Source organism: Engraulis encrasicolus, unplaced genomic scaffold, assembly GCF_034702125.1.
Source record: "Engraulis encrasicolus isolate BLACKSEA-1 unplaced genomic scaffold, IST_EnEncr_1.0 scaffold_29_np1212, whole genome shotgun sequence".
Taxonomy (NCBI): Eukaryota; Metazoa; Chordata; class Actinopteri; order Clupeiformes; family Engraulidae; genus Engraulis; species Engraulis encrasicolus.
In genome coordinates, this window is record NW_026945588.1 from 30,001 (window position 1) to 47,500 (window position 17,500).

Below are 17,500 nucleotides of genomic sequence, written 5' to 3' on the forward strand. Positions count from 1 at the left end.
TCGATTGACAGCAACAAAGTCGATTGCACCTACTAGCAGCCCTAAAGGATACCTAGCAGGTGAGCAGCCACACCACACACTACCCAGCATGCACCACTACAAGCCCTAAAAGATGCCTAGCAGTAGCCTGATTATTATCGACTTTCAAATCTCTTCGAGACTTTGTCTGACCAACAGCATAACAATTAACATTTCCCAAACTGGAGTCCGTTTCTCGATTCTTGCCTTTGCTAACCGTCTTAAGTCGGTCTTGAGTTGGTCGTAAGTTGCTCTTGAGTTGGTCTTAAGTTGCTCTTGAGTTGATCTTAAGTTGGTCTTACGTTGGTCTTTAGACGCAAGACCGACCGAAGTCGCGACCAACCTTTGGACGTACGTACGTACGTTCTCAGACGAGGAAGTCTTCGGAAATGCTTGGAGTGTCTCGCCTCAGCTCGGCTGCATTGGTCGCAAACAAAGTAGTGACGGCGTCATGATTCACGTGGCTGTCAGATACAATAATTACAACGCTATCAAAGTCCACAAATCTTTGTCAACACAACCGTGCCCTCAAAACCATCCCTCTTCGACAGCATAAACCAAATAATGCATTACATGTCACAATGTCTTATATTTTATTCCGGTTTTGCTAAATCAATTTACGATAAGTCTTGAGTATGCTACTCAGGGCCGGTTCTGGCTTATTTGGTGCCCTAGGCGAGTTTGATTTCTGGCGCCCCCCCCCCCCCCCCCCCTACCTTTGAAAGAAAAAAAAAATCTTTCTTATACCTCACAGAACACAAGACTAATATCCTTAGTAAGCTTAACTAAATAGCATCAAGAACAATAACCGTTTTTCATCAAATGGATTTGTGGTTCTTTTTGACAGGCGACCAACACATCAGATTGAGTCGCATGAAAGTAGCTTCACTGTGCGGTGTGTTGGATGTGATGGTGGTGGGGCCCCCAACCCCAGATGAGAGGGAGGTTATCAATGTGTTTGAATTGTAACGTGAAATTGAAATGCCAGGAGAGTGATACAGTACATTTGCATGTAAAATGCATGTGTAGACAATAAGCCTACCAAGGAGGTCTGCATTGATCTACACTATCTACAGCATCACAAAGCATGGCAGCATAACAATTTTAATAAGCTACACATTTGTGCTGTCTTCCAAACCAATTTAATTTCTGGACTGGAAATAGTGGTGCATTTGTGAGTAGGAGAATGAGAAGGGGGCTATCTATGTGTTTGGAGGGACAGGGTGAGAGAAAGGGAGAAGAGCTGTCACGCTATTGAATTTCATAATATACAAAATATAGTAAATAGCCTCACTTGTCTGCTGTGCATGGTTCTGTTACATGATTAATGTAGGCTATGTCATTCTGGTCTGGAAATTAATGTTTTTTTAAGCTTACAACAAGCAGGTAGTTCATGTGGATGGAAGGAGATATGGCAGCTAAAATTGTTTTAAACATTGCACCAGTCTTACTTTACATTGCTTGTCAACCTAAGCAAGTAGGCTATTATGATATCAGGTGGGTGTATTAGTGAGTAGTAAGTAGGCTACTAACAGCTACTTTACTGGATTTCATTGCTTGGCATACTTGGCTAATGTTAGCATGCTAACTAGCGATTTCTTTGATCAAAAACAAAGCTCTTTTTCTCTCTAATTCCAAATAGTAACCTCATAACTATTAGGCTTTCCATAATCACAAACGGTTGCTGATTAAATCACATAGTTCCAAAACACCCTCTGAAACTCCTGCATCATGCAATGAGTGGTTTAATGAGAACATAATAATCTCCATCCAGCAGAGCAGCACTACTGTTTGCGCTTGCCCCCTCTGTCTCTCGAGTGAGTCTCCAAATTCAAAATAGACCGCACGCTGTCACTAGTCCCGCCCCCTTTCTCAGAACTGTCTGTTTATTGGTTCACAGACTTCCCAGAGACAGTTGGAAGAGATATTACTATTGGCTGAGGGGCGCTTTGCCGTGAGGAGCGCTTTCGCCACTCTTTGTTGATTGCGACTTCATAAAAAAACTTCATATCGCAAAATTATGCATAGGAGAGCGCCATTTCGGCGCCCCTTCTTCACATGGCGCTCTAGGCGACCGCCTAGCCGGCCTATGCTAAAAACCGGCCCTGATGCTACTTCTCTCAGAAACCGGTGGTTGGTGGATGAGTGGTTGTCATGCCTTGCCGGAGGGTAATAGCAATGATTCTAGACCCGAAGGGATAAATGTATGCATGGACTTTTAAATCTCTAACATCCATAATATTCTCCTCTGAGTCCGCTTCAGTTCTAATTTTCACAATATGTTGTCGCAGTGGGAAACAAATACCCACGCGCGCACAACGTGGTCGGATTGCGCACACATTGTGAACATTTCTACTATGTCATTGTTGTCTATAGACTACGCTACACGAACTCCAACCCATCGCAACCCTGGGAAAAAATGCAGCTTAATGAAATAATGTGAGGATAGCCTACTCTGGAAGGCATGCGACATCACATTTGAATCATTGCACATTTACTTAACGCGGCCCGCTGTCATATGCGCGAGGCAGATGGTTGAGAATATGGACACACACACACACACACACCACACACACCACACACAATGTCGCGCTGTCTTTGGGTCTCTGTTGTGGGTCAAATATATGTCTAACCGTTGTTACCCATATCTCTAACTTGAAGTGACTCAAGGCGCTTGCTGGAGAAAGCTCAGTCTTACTGTAGTTGATCAGATGTAGGCTATTTTTTAAGCTTAAACTCTGTAAACCCAAAGGGATGCCTTCGGGCTGGCCTCTGACACTGCCAACACCCGAACGCATGTAGAAGAACTCTAAGTGCGAGACAACAGCGAGGTCCTTCCCCACGCAGAGTGGACAGTTCAATGATGTTTGAAATGATAACTGAAAGGAATCGATCATTCTAAAATAGGCTACAAGAAAAACAATTGCCATTATGACCTTTACGCGTAAAGATGTGCAGGAAGGGATGATGCACGGAGGGTCCGTCAAACACAGTACACATGACATCTCCATGAAAGTCGTTAAATACTTGTCAACGCAATCATGTCACCGAAATCCATCCCCAATAACCAAATGTCGGTCTACATATCACTGTAGCATAATCACTCCAAATAACTACACAGAAATGGCCGGTGAAAGCGTGATGGCATGTATACTATCCTAATTCTCACTTGCTGGTGGTAACTGGTAGCATATCCATTTCGGCTGAATTTTAAATTAAGCGCAGGTGCCTTATCTGCACAACAGTATATCCAGTATATCCACTTCCACTCATCTCTCTCTCTCTCTCTCTCTCTCTCTCTCTCTCTCTCTCTCACACACACACACACACACACACTGTGTGTGTGTGTGTGTGTGTGTGCATCCAGGCTGGCGCGCGCGCAATTCGGGCATATTCGCAACTCTCTGCCTCCTCTCCCTGGTGCGCAGTGACAGTGGACCGTGTGGCTGACGCCATTGCGAAGTTATTTGGCGCGATGTTATTGTGCAGTGATATGTACAGCGACATTTGGTTATTGGGTGGATTTTGGGGGCATGATTGTCTTCACAGGTATTTAACGACTTTCATAAAGATGTCATGTGTAGCCTACTGTGTTTGACGCACCTTTCAATCTTCCTGCACATCTTCAGGCACAATGCTCTTAATTGCAATTTTTTTTCTTGTGGCCTACGTTGGACGTAAGGACTTGCTGGCAGGAAGACGGCATACACAACCAAATATATTTAAAATTGTCTAATCATTGGACATTTTGTGTGGTAAAAGTTAGACGCTTGTGCACTTGGTGGCAGTAATCAATCACTGTCACTTGAACTCTGCCTGAACCTGCCCCAAGACGCTGAAATGTCAGGAGCAAGACCAACTTAAGAACAACTTAAGAACATCTTAAGAACAACTTAAGAACAACTTAAGACCAACTTAAGACCAAGCCGGAAGACTGTCTTACGAGCGACTTAAGACCTTGGTTACAACGTTGGTCTTAAGAACGAACAAAATGGCTAACGTCGTTAGCAAAGGCACTGTCGAGAAACGACCCCCTGGATGGTTGACCTGCCTCCCTTGGTTTGCTAATGGTTGGACAGTTCCCGTCAAAGTGGGAGGAGTTCCCGATTTTTCGGGAGCTCAGAAATGATATTGTATTGCTCTTGGCCTGACCAGAGGCAGCTCTGAACGGGTTGCGTCACTAGGAGGGTACAGCCTGGCTAGCCTAGCAGGCGAGTCTTTGATTCCAGTACTGAGTTAAATAGAATAACACATCATATAAAATAATACAGTAACACACATCACTCGTAATTACAGTCCTTTATTTCATTAGTCATTTCAGCCAAGAGTTTGTTCAAAAAAATAATATTGATTAAAAAAAAGATTAAAAAAAATAATAATCTTGTTGTCCTTGGCATCCCATAGTACTCGGGGTTGCTAGGGGCCAGGGTTGCTAGGTATTTAGGCGTTGCTAGGTATTTAGGCGTTGCTAGGCGGCGTCTGGTGTGTGTGTCGCGGCCGCTTGGCCCCGTTGCGTTGCGGGCTGGCCTTGGCCTTGGCCTTGGTGTTGGTGTTGGTGTTGAGCTCCGTCTTCTGAAGACGCTCTTCCTTGCGCTGCCTGTAGGTGGCGGTGTTGTCAAACGCCACTTTGTACAGCTGAGACACACACACACCTGAAGACACACGCACACACACGCACGGACACACACACACACACACACAGTAATTTTGTTTGTAATTTTGTTTGTAAAGTGTCTGCAAAATGCAAAGTTAAGTAATGTAATCACAAAATTCACTTTGTAGAACTGGGAGACACAGACACACACAAGCAGACACACACAGAGACACACACACAGGCACACACAGACACACACACACAGACACACACACAGACACGCACACGAACACACACACAGACACGCACACGAACACACACACACAGACACACACACATACAGACACACACACAGACAGACAGACACACACACACACACACACAGACACACACACATACAGACACACACACAGACAGACAGACACACACACACACACACACAGACACACACACACACACACACACACACACACACAGACACACACCCCCACAGGCTCCTGTCTTACCTGGGAGCGGCAGGTTGTGTTTGGTGAGAACGTCCGTCACTCTCTTCAGGTCCGGCTGTCCTGCATCACACTGCTACTCACACGCACGCACGCACACACACACACACACACACACACACACACACACACACACACACACACACACACACACACACACACACACACACACACACACACACACACACACACACACACACGGTCAGCTCTGTATGACATGACACATTAATTCCCTATTCTCACCTTCTGAGTTCAGGTGGAAAAGGTTTCAGCAAACATAAGCAGCGTTAGCTATCAATACGATATCTCAGGGGTGTGTGTGACTGTGTGTGTGACTGTGTACAGCAGGGGTGTCAAACTCATTTTGGTCCGGGGGCCGCATACAACCCATGTGGACCTCAAGCGGGCCGCATTAGTAACATCATCGCAAAAAAAAAAAAAAAAGTAAAGCAGAGGATTAGTGTTCAGTACTATCACGTTTTAAGTGTGTTGAATATGTAGAAAGCAATGCAATACTGATAATCCTATGCAAAATTTCCTTGACTTCATTCATTCATTGCCAACCGTCAATTAATTAAATATAATGGGACAGTTCATTTTGGCCGGGGGTCTGGGGGTTTTCCCCCAGAAAAATGTTTATTTCTTATATGTAATTTCCTGCATTTTCACGTATTCTAACATCCCGTTTCCAGTTTGAGCTTAATAGGAACCAATACAAATCCAATTATATTTATTATTTAATTACAACCAATACCAATACAATACGAATAAGAAGTATTAACATTTTATCTCTATATATGAGGTCTATAATATATGAGCTTTATGAAATGCCTGTTACAGTACAAATTCACTATTTATAATAGAAGTGTGAGGTGCACTTTACTACATATATACAGTGTAACAGAGGGACCATTGGGTTAATGTCATGCAGGTCTCGATTTTGCCCCGAGGGCCGTAATTGCGCATTTCGGTTATTTCATTTAAAATATATATATATATATATATATATATTTTTTTAAACATCCGGGCCGGATGGAACCCTCTGGCGGGCCGGATGCGGCCCGCGGGCCGTATGTTTGACACCCCTGGTGTACAGCAAGGCCGATGTATGTGTGTGTGTGTGTGTGTGTGTGTGTGTGTGTGTGTGTGTGTGTGTGTGTGTGTGTGTGTGTGTGTGTGTGTGTGTGTGTTAGGGTTGTGCCGATAGACGATATCATCGTCCATCGGCGATGGACAGCTGGCATCACGATGGACGGCAAACATCGTGATGCCAAGGAATCTTGTACTTGTGTATTTTTGAAGCCGCTGCTATAGTAATCATTACGGTACTTGACATCACATTACCGTAAAATCCGTAGTAGTAGCAGCGGTTTTCAAGACAAGTTGTGAACACAAGCCCCAAGCGGAGTGAATTATATAACTACGAAAAAAACACAATGGAATTAAAAAAAAAAACTTGTGAACTAAGCCCAACTATTGTTTGCTGCAGATGTATGTAAGTAGGCCTAAGTGATATCGTTCATTTATTTCTGTGACCTAAGTTGTTGACTACAAAGGGGACTCTTTACGCATTACCTAGCTGGCTCCTCCGGAGTAACATGACGATAAGCAACACGTTCGGCAATTGTGGGCATTTCGTGTTTAACGGTTCACCTCAAAATGTTTAATCGCTATTCGCGGTGGAGATGTCTTGTGAAGCAGCCACTCAAGAGTGTACACTTCTGATAAGCCCACTGTCAATAAGGTGAGCAAGCGGTTCCATGTCCGCCCACTCGTCTTCATGGCTTCACCGCCAGAACTACTTGTAGAACTATCCATTGATCAACTCCATTGATGAGGGGAAAAAAGTCTCGATATGACCTAAAACAAAACATTCCGTATTCTAGTGCTAGGAATTGACAAAGTCGGGGCTAAAATCCATTGCAAAGCCTCTCGAGAGGGCACGCAATCACGCATGGGTTCTCATCTCTTTCCCATTTAGTTTTCTGGTGAGCGAGAGGGGCTAAAGTTATAGCCTACTAGCCTGTGCAAAAACGCACCGCATAGGTCGTCTTAAAATAGTTACACAGATAAATAACTCACAGATGTAACAAATTTATTGACAAGTCTCCCAAAAACGCCACGCAATGAACTGATGGTAAAGTAGCAAGCACTGGGCTTGCAGGTGACACGGGAGGAGAGACGAGAAGGGCGAGGGGGAGGGGTCAGCGGGGGATCTCTGCATCTCAGCGACCATCTCTGAGCAGCTGAGCAAGAACGCTGAGGAGGTTTAAAAAAAATTCCCCCAGAATGTAATAATACTATTAATATATTTCACTTACTCTTAAATTAAATAGAATTAAATAATACCTTAGCTGAAGATGAATAATAAAAATAAATACAAAATATATCATAATATTTTTTTTAAAAATTATTTCCCCCCCCAGACGATGTCATCGTCCATCGCATCGTCTCACTGTAAACATCGTCAGCTGTCAATTAGGGGGACATCGCCCAAGCCTAGTGTCTTATGAAGTAAAGGAGAAAGTGCTTGGGGACATTTTGTGTGTGAACTGTTTGAACTTCGTAGAGGCTCTTGAGTTAGGCCTGCACCCCTCCTTGCTCTTGAGTTAGGCCTGCACCCCTCCTTGCTCTTCAGTTAGGCCTGCACTAGCCTAGAAATCTAGACGCCCCTAGCGACCGCAAATTGAATTTGCTCCCGGGGGCAGTCTAGCGGACCCCGGTCGTTTTGCGAGGCTGGAAGTTATCCGATGACAGGGCCAATCAAATCGCGAGGGGGGCCGGGCTACTTAGTAAACAGGAAACTTTCTAAGAAGAAGCATGGTGTCCGTCCGTGCTACGTACAGCACGAAAGTGCACTTAATTTAAAAAGCCTGGATGATAATACATTTCGTGTCTGACTTGGACTGATGTAATAATACACCATGAACTTATCGGACACAAATAGATCACAACACAATACCATTTGATCATTCGATGTTTTAAACTAGCTCGGTAAGCTAAGTTGAGCATTTTACAGGACCAGATAGTCACACGCTATTATCAGACCACTACTGTAGGTGTAGAATGAAATTGCTGCCCCAATTTCTAATAAGACACATGCCATTAAAAACGAGACATTTGGGAGCTTTGAAAGTCTTTGAGTAGCTTACTAAATAGATGGGAATGGCATAGTCTACCAAGCTAGTGGCTAGCTAACCTGTCGCCAATAACACAGAGCTAGGTATCCAGTCTTAATATAACCATTTAACAAGCCCCAAATGGCTCAACATTTCGCTGGTTGATCAAGGAGGGCCATGTGGTTGAAAACGAGGCATTTTTGAACTGTATAAGTGAAAACACGATTTATGACACTTGTTTGTGGCTGTGGTCATCACATGCATTCACTGCTACGACGGCTCGAATTTGCCGCTCCACCTACAAAGGGGCCCTCGCTGGCTAGCTAACCTGTCGCCAATAACACAGAGCTAGGTATCCAGCCTTGTATTATATGCCTGCCCCAAATTCTAATAAGATCCATGTAATTAAAAACGAGACATTTGGGAGCTTTGAAAGTCTGTAAGTCGCTTACTAAATAGATGGGAATGACACCTAGAGTCTACCGAGCTAGCGGCTAGCCAATCTGTCGTCAATTACACAGAGCTAAATCCAGCCGTGTATTAGTTATGGGTATACAGCTAGCTAGCTAACACCGAACATGCCATGTTGACAACAATCATAAATATAACCATTTAACAAGCCCCAAATTGCTCAACATTTCGCTGGATGATCAAGAAGGGCCGTGTGGTTGAAAACGAGGCATTTTTTGAACTATGTAAGTGAAAACACGATTTATTAGGAAACTTGTTTGTGGCTGTGGTGATCACACGCATTCACTGCTACGACGGCTCGGAATTGCCGCTTCACAAGACAGCTGTGACGTTACACAGAAGTGTGTGGGGATTGGTTGTTTGCCATCCAATTGCGTGGCGTTGAGTGCTGAAGCAACCGTTTATCCCGCCCACACTGCTGCCCAGCCCTCCTAGACCCTAGTACAGCTTTTTGCTGTACGGGTCTGGCTCGCTAGGCTAGGCCTGCACCCCTCCTTGGACCATTTTCTTTGGTTACAGCACCATTGGATGACCCCCCCACGCCCCCCCCCCTCTCTCTTTGTCCACTATTCCCTGACTTCATGTTATGAGGACGGTCTGTTTGTTTGTTTGTTTTATGTTTTTGTTTTTGTGTTTACTAACACCCATACTGTTATGCCTGTACTAATGCAGATTATAACGGGGTGCTGAATGCCACATAATATCATGATGAATGGAGGAAGCGAAGGCTATCGCCAAGACACGCTGAAGAAGGGCTCTGCACGAAACGTTCGTAGGCGAATAAACAGAGAAAAATCTGAAGTGTGTGTGTGTACCTCCCAGGTGTCTGGTGTGTGTGTGTGTGTGTGTGTGTGTGTGTGTGTGTGTGTATGTGTGTGTGTGTGTGTGTGTGTGTGTGTGTGTGTGTGTGTACCTCCCAGGAGTCTCCCGTGTGTGTGTAGAGCACGGCCGGTGTGTGTGTGTCGTCCAATAGGATCCAGAGTCGTCCCTGCAGGTCAAAGGTCGTATCCCGTGGCGTCGAGGGCAGAGGGAGACTCTGGGTGGGCGTGGCCTTGTCTGATGTCATCGCGAACAGCTGTAGCCGTGGCAACCTGCAGGAGACAGGAAACGCATCACAGCAAACAGGAAACGCATCACAGCAGACAGGAAACGCATCACAGCAGACAGGAAACGCATCACAGCAGACAGGAAATGCATCACAGCAGACAGGAAACGCATCACAGCAGACAGGAAATGCATCACAGGAGACAGGAAACGCATCACAGCAAACAGGAAACTGAGGGAAAGCAACGCAGCACTGCTTGTAATATAATGTAGGCCTATTTGCAAACATAATGTAGGCCTATTTGGAAACATAATGTAGGCCTATTTGGAAACATAATGTAGGCCTATTTGTAATATAATGTAGCCTATTTGTAATATAATGTAGGCCTATTTGCAAATATAATGTAGGCCTATTTGCAAACATAATGTAGGCCTATTTGCAAATATAATGTGGGCCTATTTGCAAATATAATGTAGGCCTATTTGTAATATAATGTAGGCCTATTTGCAAATATAATGTAGGCCTATTTGTAATATAATGTAGGCCTATTTGTAATATAATGGAGGACTATTTGTAACATAATGTAGGCCTATTTGGAAACATAATGTAGGCCTATTTGTAATATAATGTAGGCCTATTTGCAAACATAATGTAGGCCTATTTGGAAACATAATGTAGGCCTATTTGTATTATAATGTAGGCCTATTTGGAAACATAATGTAGGCCTATTTGTATTATAATGTAGGCCTATTTGGAAACATAATGTAGGCCTATTTGTATTATAATGTAGGCCTATTTGGAAACATCATGTAGGCCTATTTGTAAATATAATGTAGGCCTATTTGTAATATAATGTAGGCCTATTTGCAAACATAATGTAGGCCTATTTGGAAACATAATGTAGGCCTATTTGTATTATAATGTAGGCCTATTTGGAAACATAATGTAGGCCTATTTGTATTATAATGTAGGCCTATTTGTAATATAATGTAGCCTATTTGTAATATAATGTAGGCCTATTTGGAAACATAATGTAGGCCTATTTGGAAACATAATGTAGGCCTATTTGGAAACATAATGTAGGCCTATTTGGAAACATAATGTAGGCCTATTTGGAAACATAATGTAGGCCTATTTGGAAACATAATGTAGGCCTATTTGTATTATAATGTAGGCCTATTTGGAAACATCATGTAGGCCTATTTGTAAATATAATGTAGGCCTATTTGTATTATTGTCACATTTTTGTATCATTATTAATTTTAATCCCTTTTTATCTTAAAACCTTCCTGTCCAGGGACTACAGATGACAATTAGCCTCAGGGCTATAATCTGGCTCAACTGTATGTTGTGCACTGTCCCTGCTGAATACACAATACATGAAATGAAATGACATGCTCACGGACACATTGAACACGACTTAAAGGAATAACACACACGCACGTTAACACACACGCACACACACACACACACACCCACACCAGGAACCTGATGATGAGGTAACATTCACACACACACACACACACACACACACACACACACACACACACACACACACACACCAGCAACCTGATGATGAGGTAACACAAACTAACACACACACACACACACACACACACACACACACACACACACACACACACACACACACACACACACACACACACACACACACACACACACACAGCTCCTCTTACCCGTCACACAGCACTGCGAGGTGTTTCCCATCTGTGGAACTGCTGATGCGTCTCACACACAACCTCTGCAGTAACATACACACCACACACACACACACACGCACGCACACACACACACGCACACACACACACACACACACACACACACACACACACACACACACACCACCAATTGAGCATTTTTAATTCCAGGATGAGATCGCTTGAGACTGTTATTAATTGTTTTGCTTGATTTGTTATTTCAATGCAACTGGAATTTTAATTGTATAATTTGTGCTGCCACTTGGTCAGGGCGCCTTGTAAAAGACATTTTTAATCTGGATGATTCTGATACCGATATCCCATCCCATCCCTATATCCAATCCCTAATCTATATCCCATCCCTACTCTGATACCCCATCCCTAATCTATATCCCATCCCTATATCCCATCCCTACTCTGATATCCCATCCCTATATCCCATCCCTACTCTGATATCCCATCCCTAGTCTATATCCCATCCCTACTCTGATATCCCATCCCTAATCTGATATCCCATCCCTATATCCCATCCCTAATCTATATCCCATCCCTAATCTATATCCCATCCCTAATCTACAATACCCGATACCCCATCCCTAATCTACAATACCCGATATCCCATCCCTAATCTGATATCCCATCCCTATATCCCATCCCTAATCTATATCCCATCCCTAATCTATATCCCATCCCTAATCTATATCCCATCCCTAATCTATATCCCATCCCTAATCTGATATCCCATCCCTACTCTGATATCCCATCCCTAATCTACAATACCCGATATCCCATCCCTAATCTATATCCCATCCCTATATCCCATCCCTATATCCCACCCAGGGCCGCGTTAACCCTCGCCGGGGCCCGGTGCAGACGCAATCCGGGGCCCCTACACCACATTATAATGAGCCATAGCCTATTTAAAACGCATGAAACAACCCAGGCTACACGTTCTACTCCAACACAAAAAAGGGTGCGCGGAACCCCCTGCTGAGTTCACCAGTCGCAACGCAAGCCATTGGAAGGCTAGCCAGCTGACAGGGAGGAGATTCTGTGCTACCGTTTAGCAGAGTAAACGTCGGCTCAGCTAGAACTACCAAACAGAAGCACAACCAAGAGTCTCTGATACGTTGCTGCCGACCAATTTGTCGAATCCAAACCGTCGTGGGAAACACGTGTTAATTAATGTAACTTCCAATGGCCTTGGAAAGACTAGCTGTCTGTCAGAGGAAAGTAGCCTACTCAGCTGTCGCTTGACGCGAGGAAGGGGAATCCCCTTAGCAGCGAACCACAGCAAAGTGAAGCTGTCACGAAATCCCCTCAAAATGTACCATATAGGCTACCAATTAAGAAGTCAGCGGTTTTCATCTAGATGGTGCATTACAATGCAATAGTGTGCAATCATTACAGTAGATTACGGTGCAAACTCGTAGGCCAAATCAAATGTTTAGATGTGGATGTGGATGTATCACGCAAGTTTTTTTCCCTCCCAGATAAGAGCCACTTGCTAACTGAACAATCCGCGAGTGGTACCCAGGCATGTTTTAACTGAACACAAAGCCGAACGCAAAGATATACACTGACAGAGCATCGACATTAGACCTATTACAGTGTTTTAGGGAAATGGCCATAACTAGGACTGGGTACCGAAATTCAATTCTTTGATGGAACCGAATTAAAAGCTAAGGTTCTACTTGGCATCGAAACGTGCCTTGTCTGTCGGTTCCACGTTTCGGTTCCTGAAGTCTGACTGTCAGAGCCATCAAATGTGTGTTTAAGCACGCGGCCATTTCAGCCAACCACAAGTGTCACAAACTGACCACGCTCCTCCTCTTCCCGTTTCGCACCTCATTTAAACGATTGATAAGACAGCTGATTTTCAACCAGCTGATTGTACTACTTGAGAAACAAAAACATGCCGTCGAAAGCGTGGCTATATTTCAGGAAAGTAGATAAGGAAGGAGCGCGCTGCAATATCTGCGATAAACTAATATCATGCAAGAATGGCAATACATCCAACCTGTTCAAACACTGCTCTTGCATTCGATTAACTTGCGTGCAGAGAGTTGCAGCATCTTTAAAACTGCAACACCGTCAACCTCAACCATGACCTCGACTCTTCAGGAAGATGTCTCTGACTCCTTGGAAACATGTTTTTCCATGAAAAGAGCTAACTTAGAAATAACTGGTCTTATGTTGGGGACGTAGCCTACAAATGTAGCCTATTTAGACCGTCGGTTTAATTCGAGGGAACAAAGAACACAGCGACAAAAAAGATTTCCTCTCTATCCGGCTGGAGAATAACGCCATTGTTTACTTGAAGTAGCGGCCGCTTAAGGTTAAATAACTGTGGATTGAAAGAACTTAAAAACGTTCCGTAAAAACCTGTAAAAAGCTAAGAATCTCAGCTTTCGAACAAGCCCTAACACATGTCTGTAGGTCTAGGTTAAGGAGATCGCTGGCTGTTAGGAAAAAAATGACGAGATTTAAAAAAAAAAAAAAAAAAAGGTTGGAAAGCGCTATTTTTTTACTTGCAACAGCGGCCGCTTACAGTTCAATAACTTTTGATTGAAAGAACATAAAAACGTGCCGTAAAAACCTGTAAAAAGCTAAGAATCTCAGCTTTCGAACAAGCCCTAACACATGTCTGTAGGAGAAGGACAGGTTGTTTTTACCACTAGAAAGTGGCAATCTTGGGTCTCTGTTTTGGTAAGCTGTCGACAGACTGGCTACATTAAAAAATCATGTCAGGCACGCTTGACATAGGATTGGTACCAGAAGTGAAGTTGCACCGTACAGCAGAACAATTTTAATCAGACATGAGTACATTTATCAGTATCAAAACCGTTTATTATACTTGCCAAGCCATGCCGAGAGGACAACTTGCAGCATGCAATTAATCATGAATGCTGTATAGAATTAAATGCCTTTAACCCGCCATTGCTTAAGTCACGATGAGCGCCGCCTTGTGGCAGGCAGGGAAACTCATGATTTACAGACCCGTTACGCCATCTACTGGCCACTTTGGGTAACTGCATGTTTAATTCAGGGTTTCTAGGAACCGAAAATGGAACCGTTCTGGTACCGGAACCGAAACGAAGGAACCGGAAATGGAACCGGAACCGAAAATTGTCAATCAATACCCAGGCCTAGCCGTAACATTGCTTTAGGAAAATGCGACTAGCCTCATTTTAGTGTTTGCTAGATTGGCTTGCCCTGTTGTTGTCAGACTGTCAGAACTTTGAGTGCTGGTTGGTGCACTTGCTACGTAGCATTATTGTGAACACTTTAAAAAAAAAACACCTCAGAAGTGGTCCTCGCCGCGCCATGCAAGACTTTTGTTTCGCGAATGCAGTTGGGTGCGTGATTTATTTCCCCATGTTTTAACAATAGAATAAGATAAAGTTAGGTTGGTGTGCTGTGGTCTGTTTGCTTAGCTTAGGCCTACATGATTGCACAAGTTCATGATCGCTATGCAACAATTATTACAAAAAGCGATTATAACACTGACATTACAAAAATGGATAACGTTGCCAACCTTCTCTTCAATGCGTTAATCCATGCCGGGCTGAAGTTTATCCGTACAATCTGAAGCAAGTGCTGACGCCGAGTTTCTCACATCTTTTTTAGACAGTAGCCCATCATCAAACTATAAAATTATTGACCACCGTTTTCACTGGTGGCACACAACCAGAAGCATCTGACTGAAATGATAAGTTCCGACCTCCGATTCCAGCGTGCGCAGAGGCGATTCTAGGCTCAGTAGGGGGGCCAAGCGATACTTAAAAAGAAAGAACACTTGTAACAAATCGCCACTACTGTTCCCCAGCTACAGTCTTGGGGGGCCCAAGCTGCCTGTCTAGCCTGGTGACAAGATATGCATATGCGCCTCTGCTTGCCTACGGATGGCGAAATGCGTCAAAAGTACAATTGATTGTCTCAAAATATCGTTTCATATTTTCCAATCTCTCTGATCTCACGACGTCCGGGGCCCCCTCTAGTGGCGGGGCCCGGTGCTGCAGCACCGGTTGCACCATAGGATAACGCGGCCCTGATCCCATCCCTATATCCCATCCCTATATCCCATCCCTATATCCCATCCCTATATCCCATCCCGATATCCCATCCCTAATCTACAATACCCGATACCCCATCCCTAATCTACAATACCCGATATCCCATCCCTAATCTATATCCCATCCCTATATCCCATCCCTATACCCGATACCGATACCCCATCCCTAATTTACAATACCCGATACCCCATCCCTAATTTACAATACCCGATATCCCATCCCTAATCTACAATACCCGATACCCCATCCCTAATTTACAATACCCGATATCCCATCCCTAATCTACAATACCCGATATCCCATCCCTAATCTACAATACCCGATACCCCATCCCTAATTTACAATACCCGATATCCCATCCCTAATCTATATCCCATCCCTAATCTGATATCCCATCCCTAGTCCGATCCCGATATTCCATCCCTAGTCTACAAAGCGGATTCCAAAAAAGTTGGGACACTTTACATTTTGTGAATAAAATCAAAATGCTGGCATTTTCAAAACATCTAATATGTTAATAATGTAGAGCATTATGTGCAGACAACATATCAGTTGTTAAAGTCAAGCAGAATTATTGTTTTGAGGAATTATGTGATCATTTAAAATTTCACCCTTGCAACAAATCCCAAAAAAGTTGGGACAGGGCCAATAAAATGCATTTTATATTAGATAAGACTAAACACAACACAAGGGATGAGACTGAACAGTTAAATACTTTGACTGATGGCATAATTTTATTAAAAAATTACATATTTTGATGTGCGAGACATGATTTCAGCAGCTCAACTGATAGGTATGTTCTTCAACTTGCTTACCTTTTATTATGCTGAATATGTGGCATATCCTGACTGCAAGAAAACAATTTTGTGACCTGTTTACTCTTATGATGGAACCACACTATTGGAACATAGTAGAGATTTAAATTTGCCACCATTAGGGGACAATATCTAAAGGCGGTGCTCCAAAATATAATGCCTTGGTAGCCATGTTTGCTGTTTAAAGTTTGTATGTATCATTCCACATTCATTTTAATGCTCTACATGAGTAAGAAGACCCTAACCAAGTCACCTCTGCACCCCCTTACCATCGTATATGCTGTCTTTCAGACTGACCACTAAATCAAGCTGAAGTATTCATTTTCTATATAACCTGGAGGGTGCATGACTCCATAATTTTCAAAAAGGATTAAATATTTTCCATCCTGTAATCAGAGGACAGTTCCACATGTCTCCTAGGTTCATAGAATGAGCTTTTCCGCATGCAACACTGTTTAATGTGTGCATCATGTGCATTAATCAAGTGTTGTGTTTATGGTCATTTTTTTCGAGAGCTGTCATTGTTGGAGTGTCATAGTTTGCTTATTGACCACGAGTATGTCATGATCTCATAACTCATGCAATGATTACACAGAACTCTATATTACGGAAATAGGCCTTATATGCCTGCAATTTTGATAATTCAATCTTTCTGTGTAATAGATAAGTAATTAGTCCCTCAAAATCTTCGCTGCTGAGTGCCACAGCCTTTCTGTGATGGTATTTTAGTTGTGCATTAATGTTGGCAGTCAATATAGTTCTTTTTAAAATATTCTTCCTTGTGTTATTTTTAGAATTATCCAACTATTACAACATGTTTTGGCTCTGTCCCAACTTTTTTGAGATTTGTTGCATGGGTCAAATTTTAAATGATCACATAATTACCTCAAAACAATAATTCTGCTCGACTTTAACAACTGATATATTGTCTGTACATAATGCTCTACATTATTAACATATTAGATGTTTTGAAAATGCCAGCATTTTGATTTTATTCACAAAATACAAAGTGTCCCAACTTTTTTGGAATCCGCTTTGTATATCCCATCCCTAATCTGATAATCCCATCCCCCAACCCTAGTCTAGGTTAGGGTTAGGGTTCCCATCCCTAGTCTGTTTTCCAACTGATCAATAAGACACA

The 17,500-nt window shown here is 43.1% G+C and overlaps 1 protein-coding gene across 1 annotated transcript in view; it reads right to left on the minus strand.

Annotated features, from left to right (window-relative positions):
- Positions 1-4,304: 4,304 nt before the first annotated feature.
- wdr4 (WD repeat domain 4) overlaps positions 4,305-17,500 on the minus strand; it is a 26,035-nt gene continuing 12,839 nt past the window's right edge. Inside the window, exons 8-11 of the mRNA XM_063193140.1 lie at positions 11,448-11,512; positions 9,619-9,796; positions 5,119-5,191; positions 4,305-4,670 (exon numbers count right to left, since the gene is read on the minus strand). Coding sequence (XP_063049210.1) covers positions 4,477-4,670; positions 5,119-5,191; positions 9,619-9,796; positions 11,448-11,512 — 510 coding nt within the window. The 3' untranslated portion in view covers positions 4,305-4,476. The remainder of the gene's footprint in view (positions 4,671-5,118; positions 5,192-9,618; positions 9,797-11,447; positions 11,513-17,500) is intronic.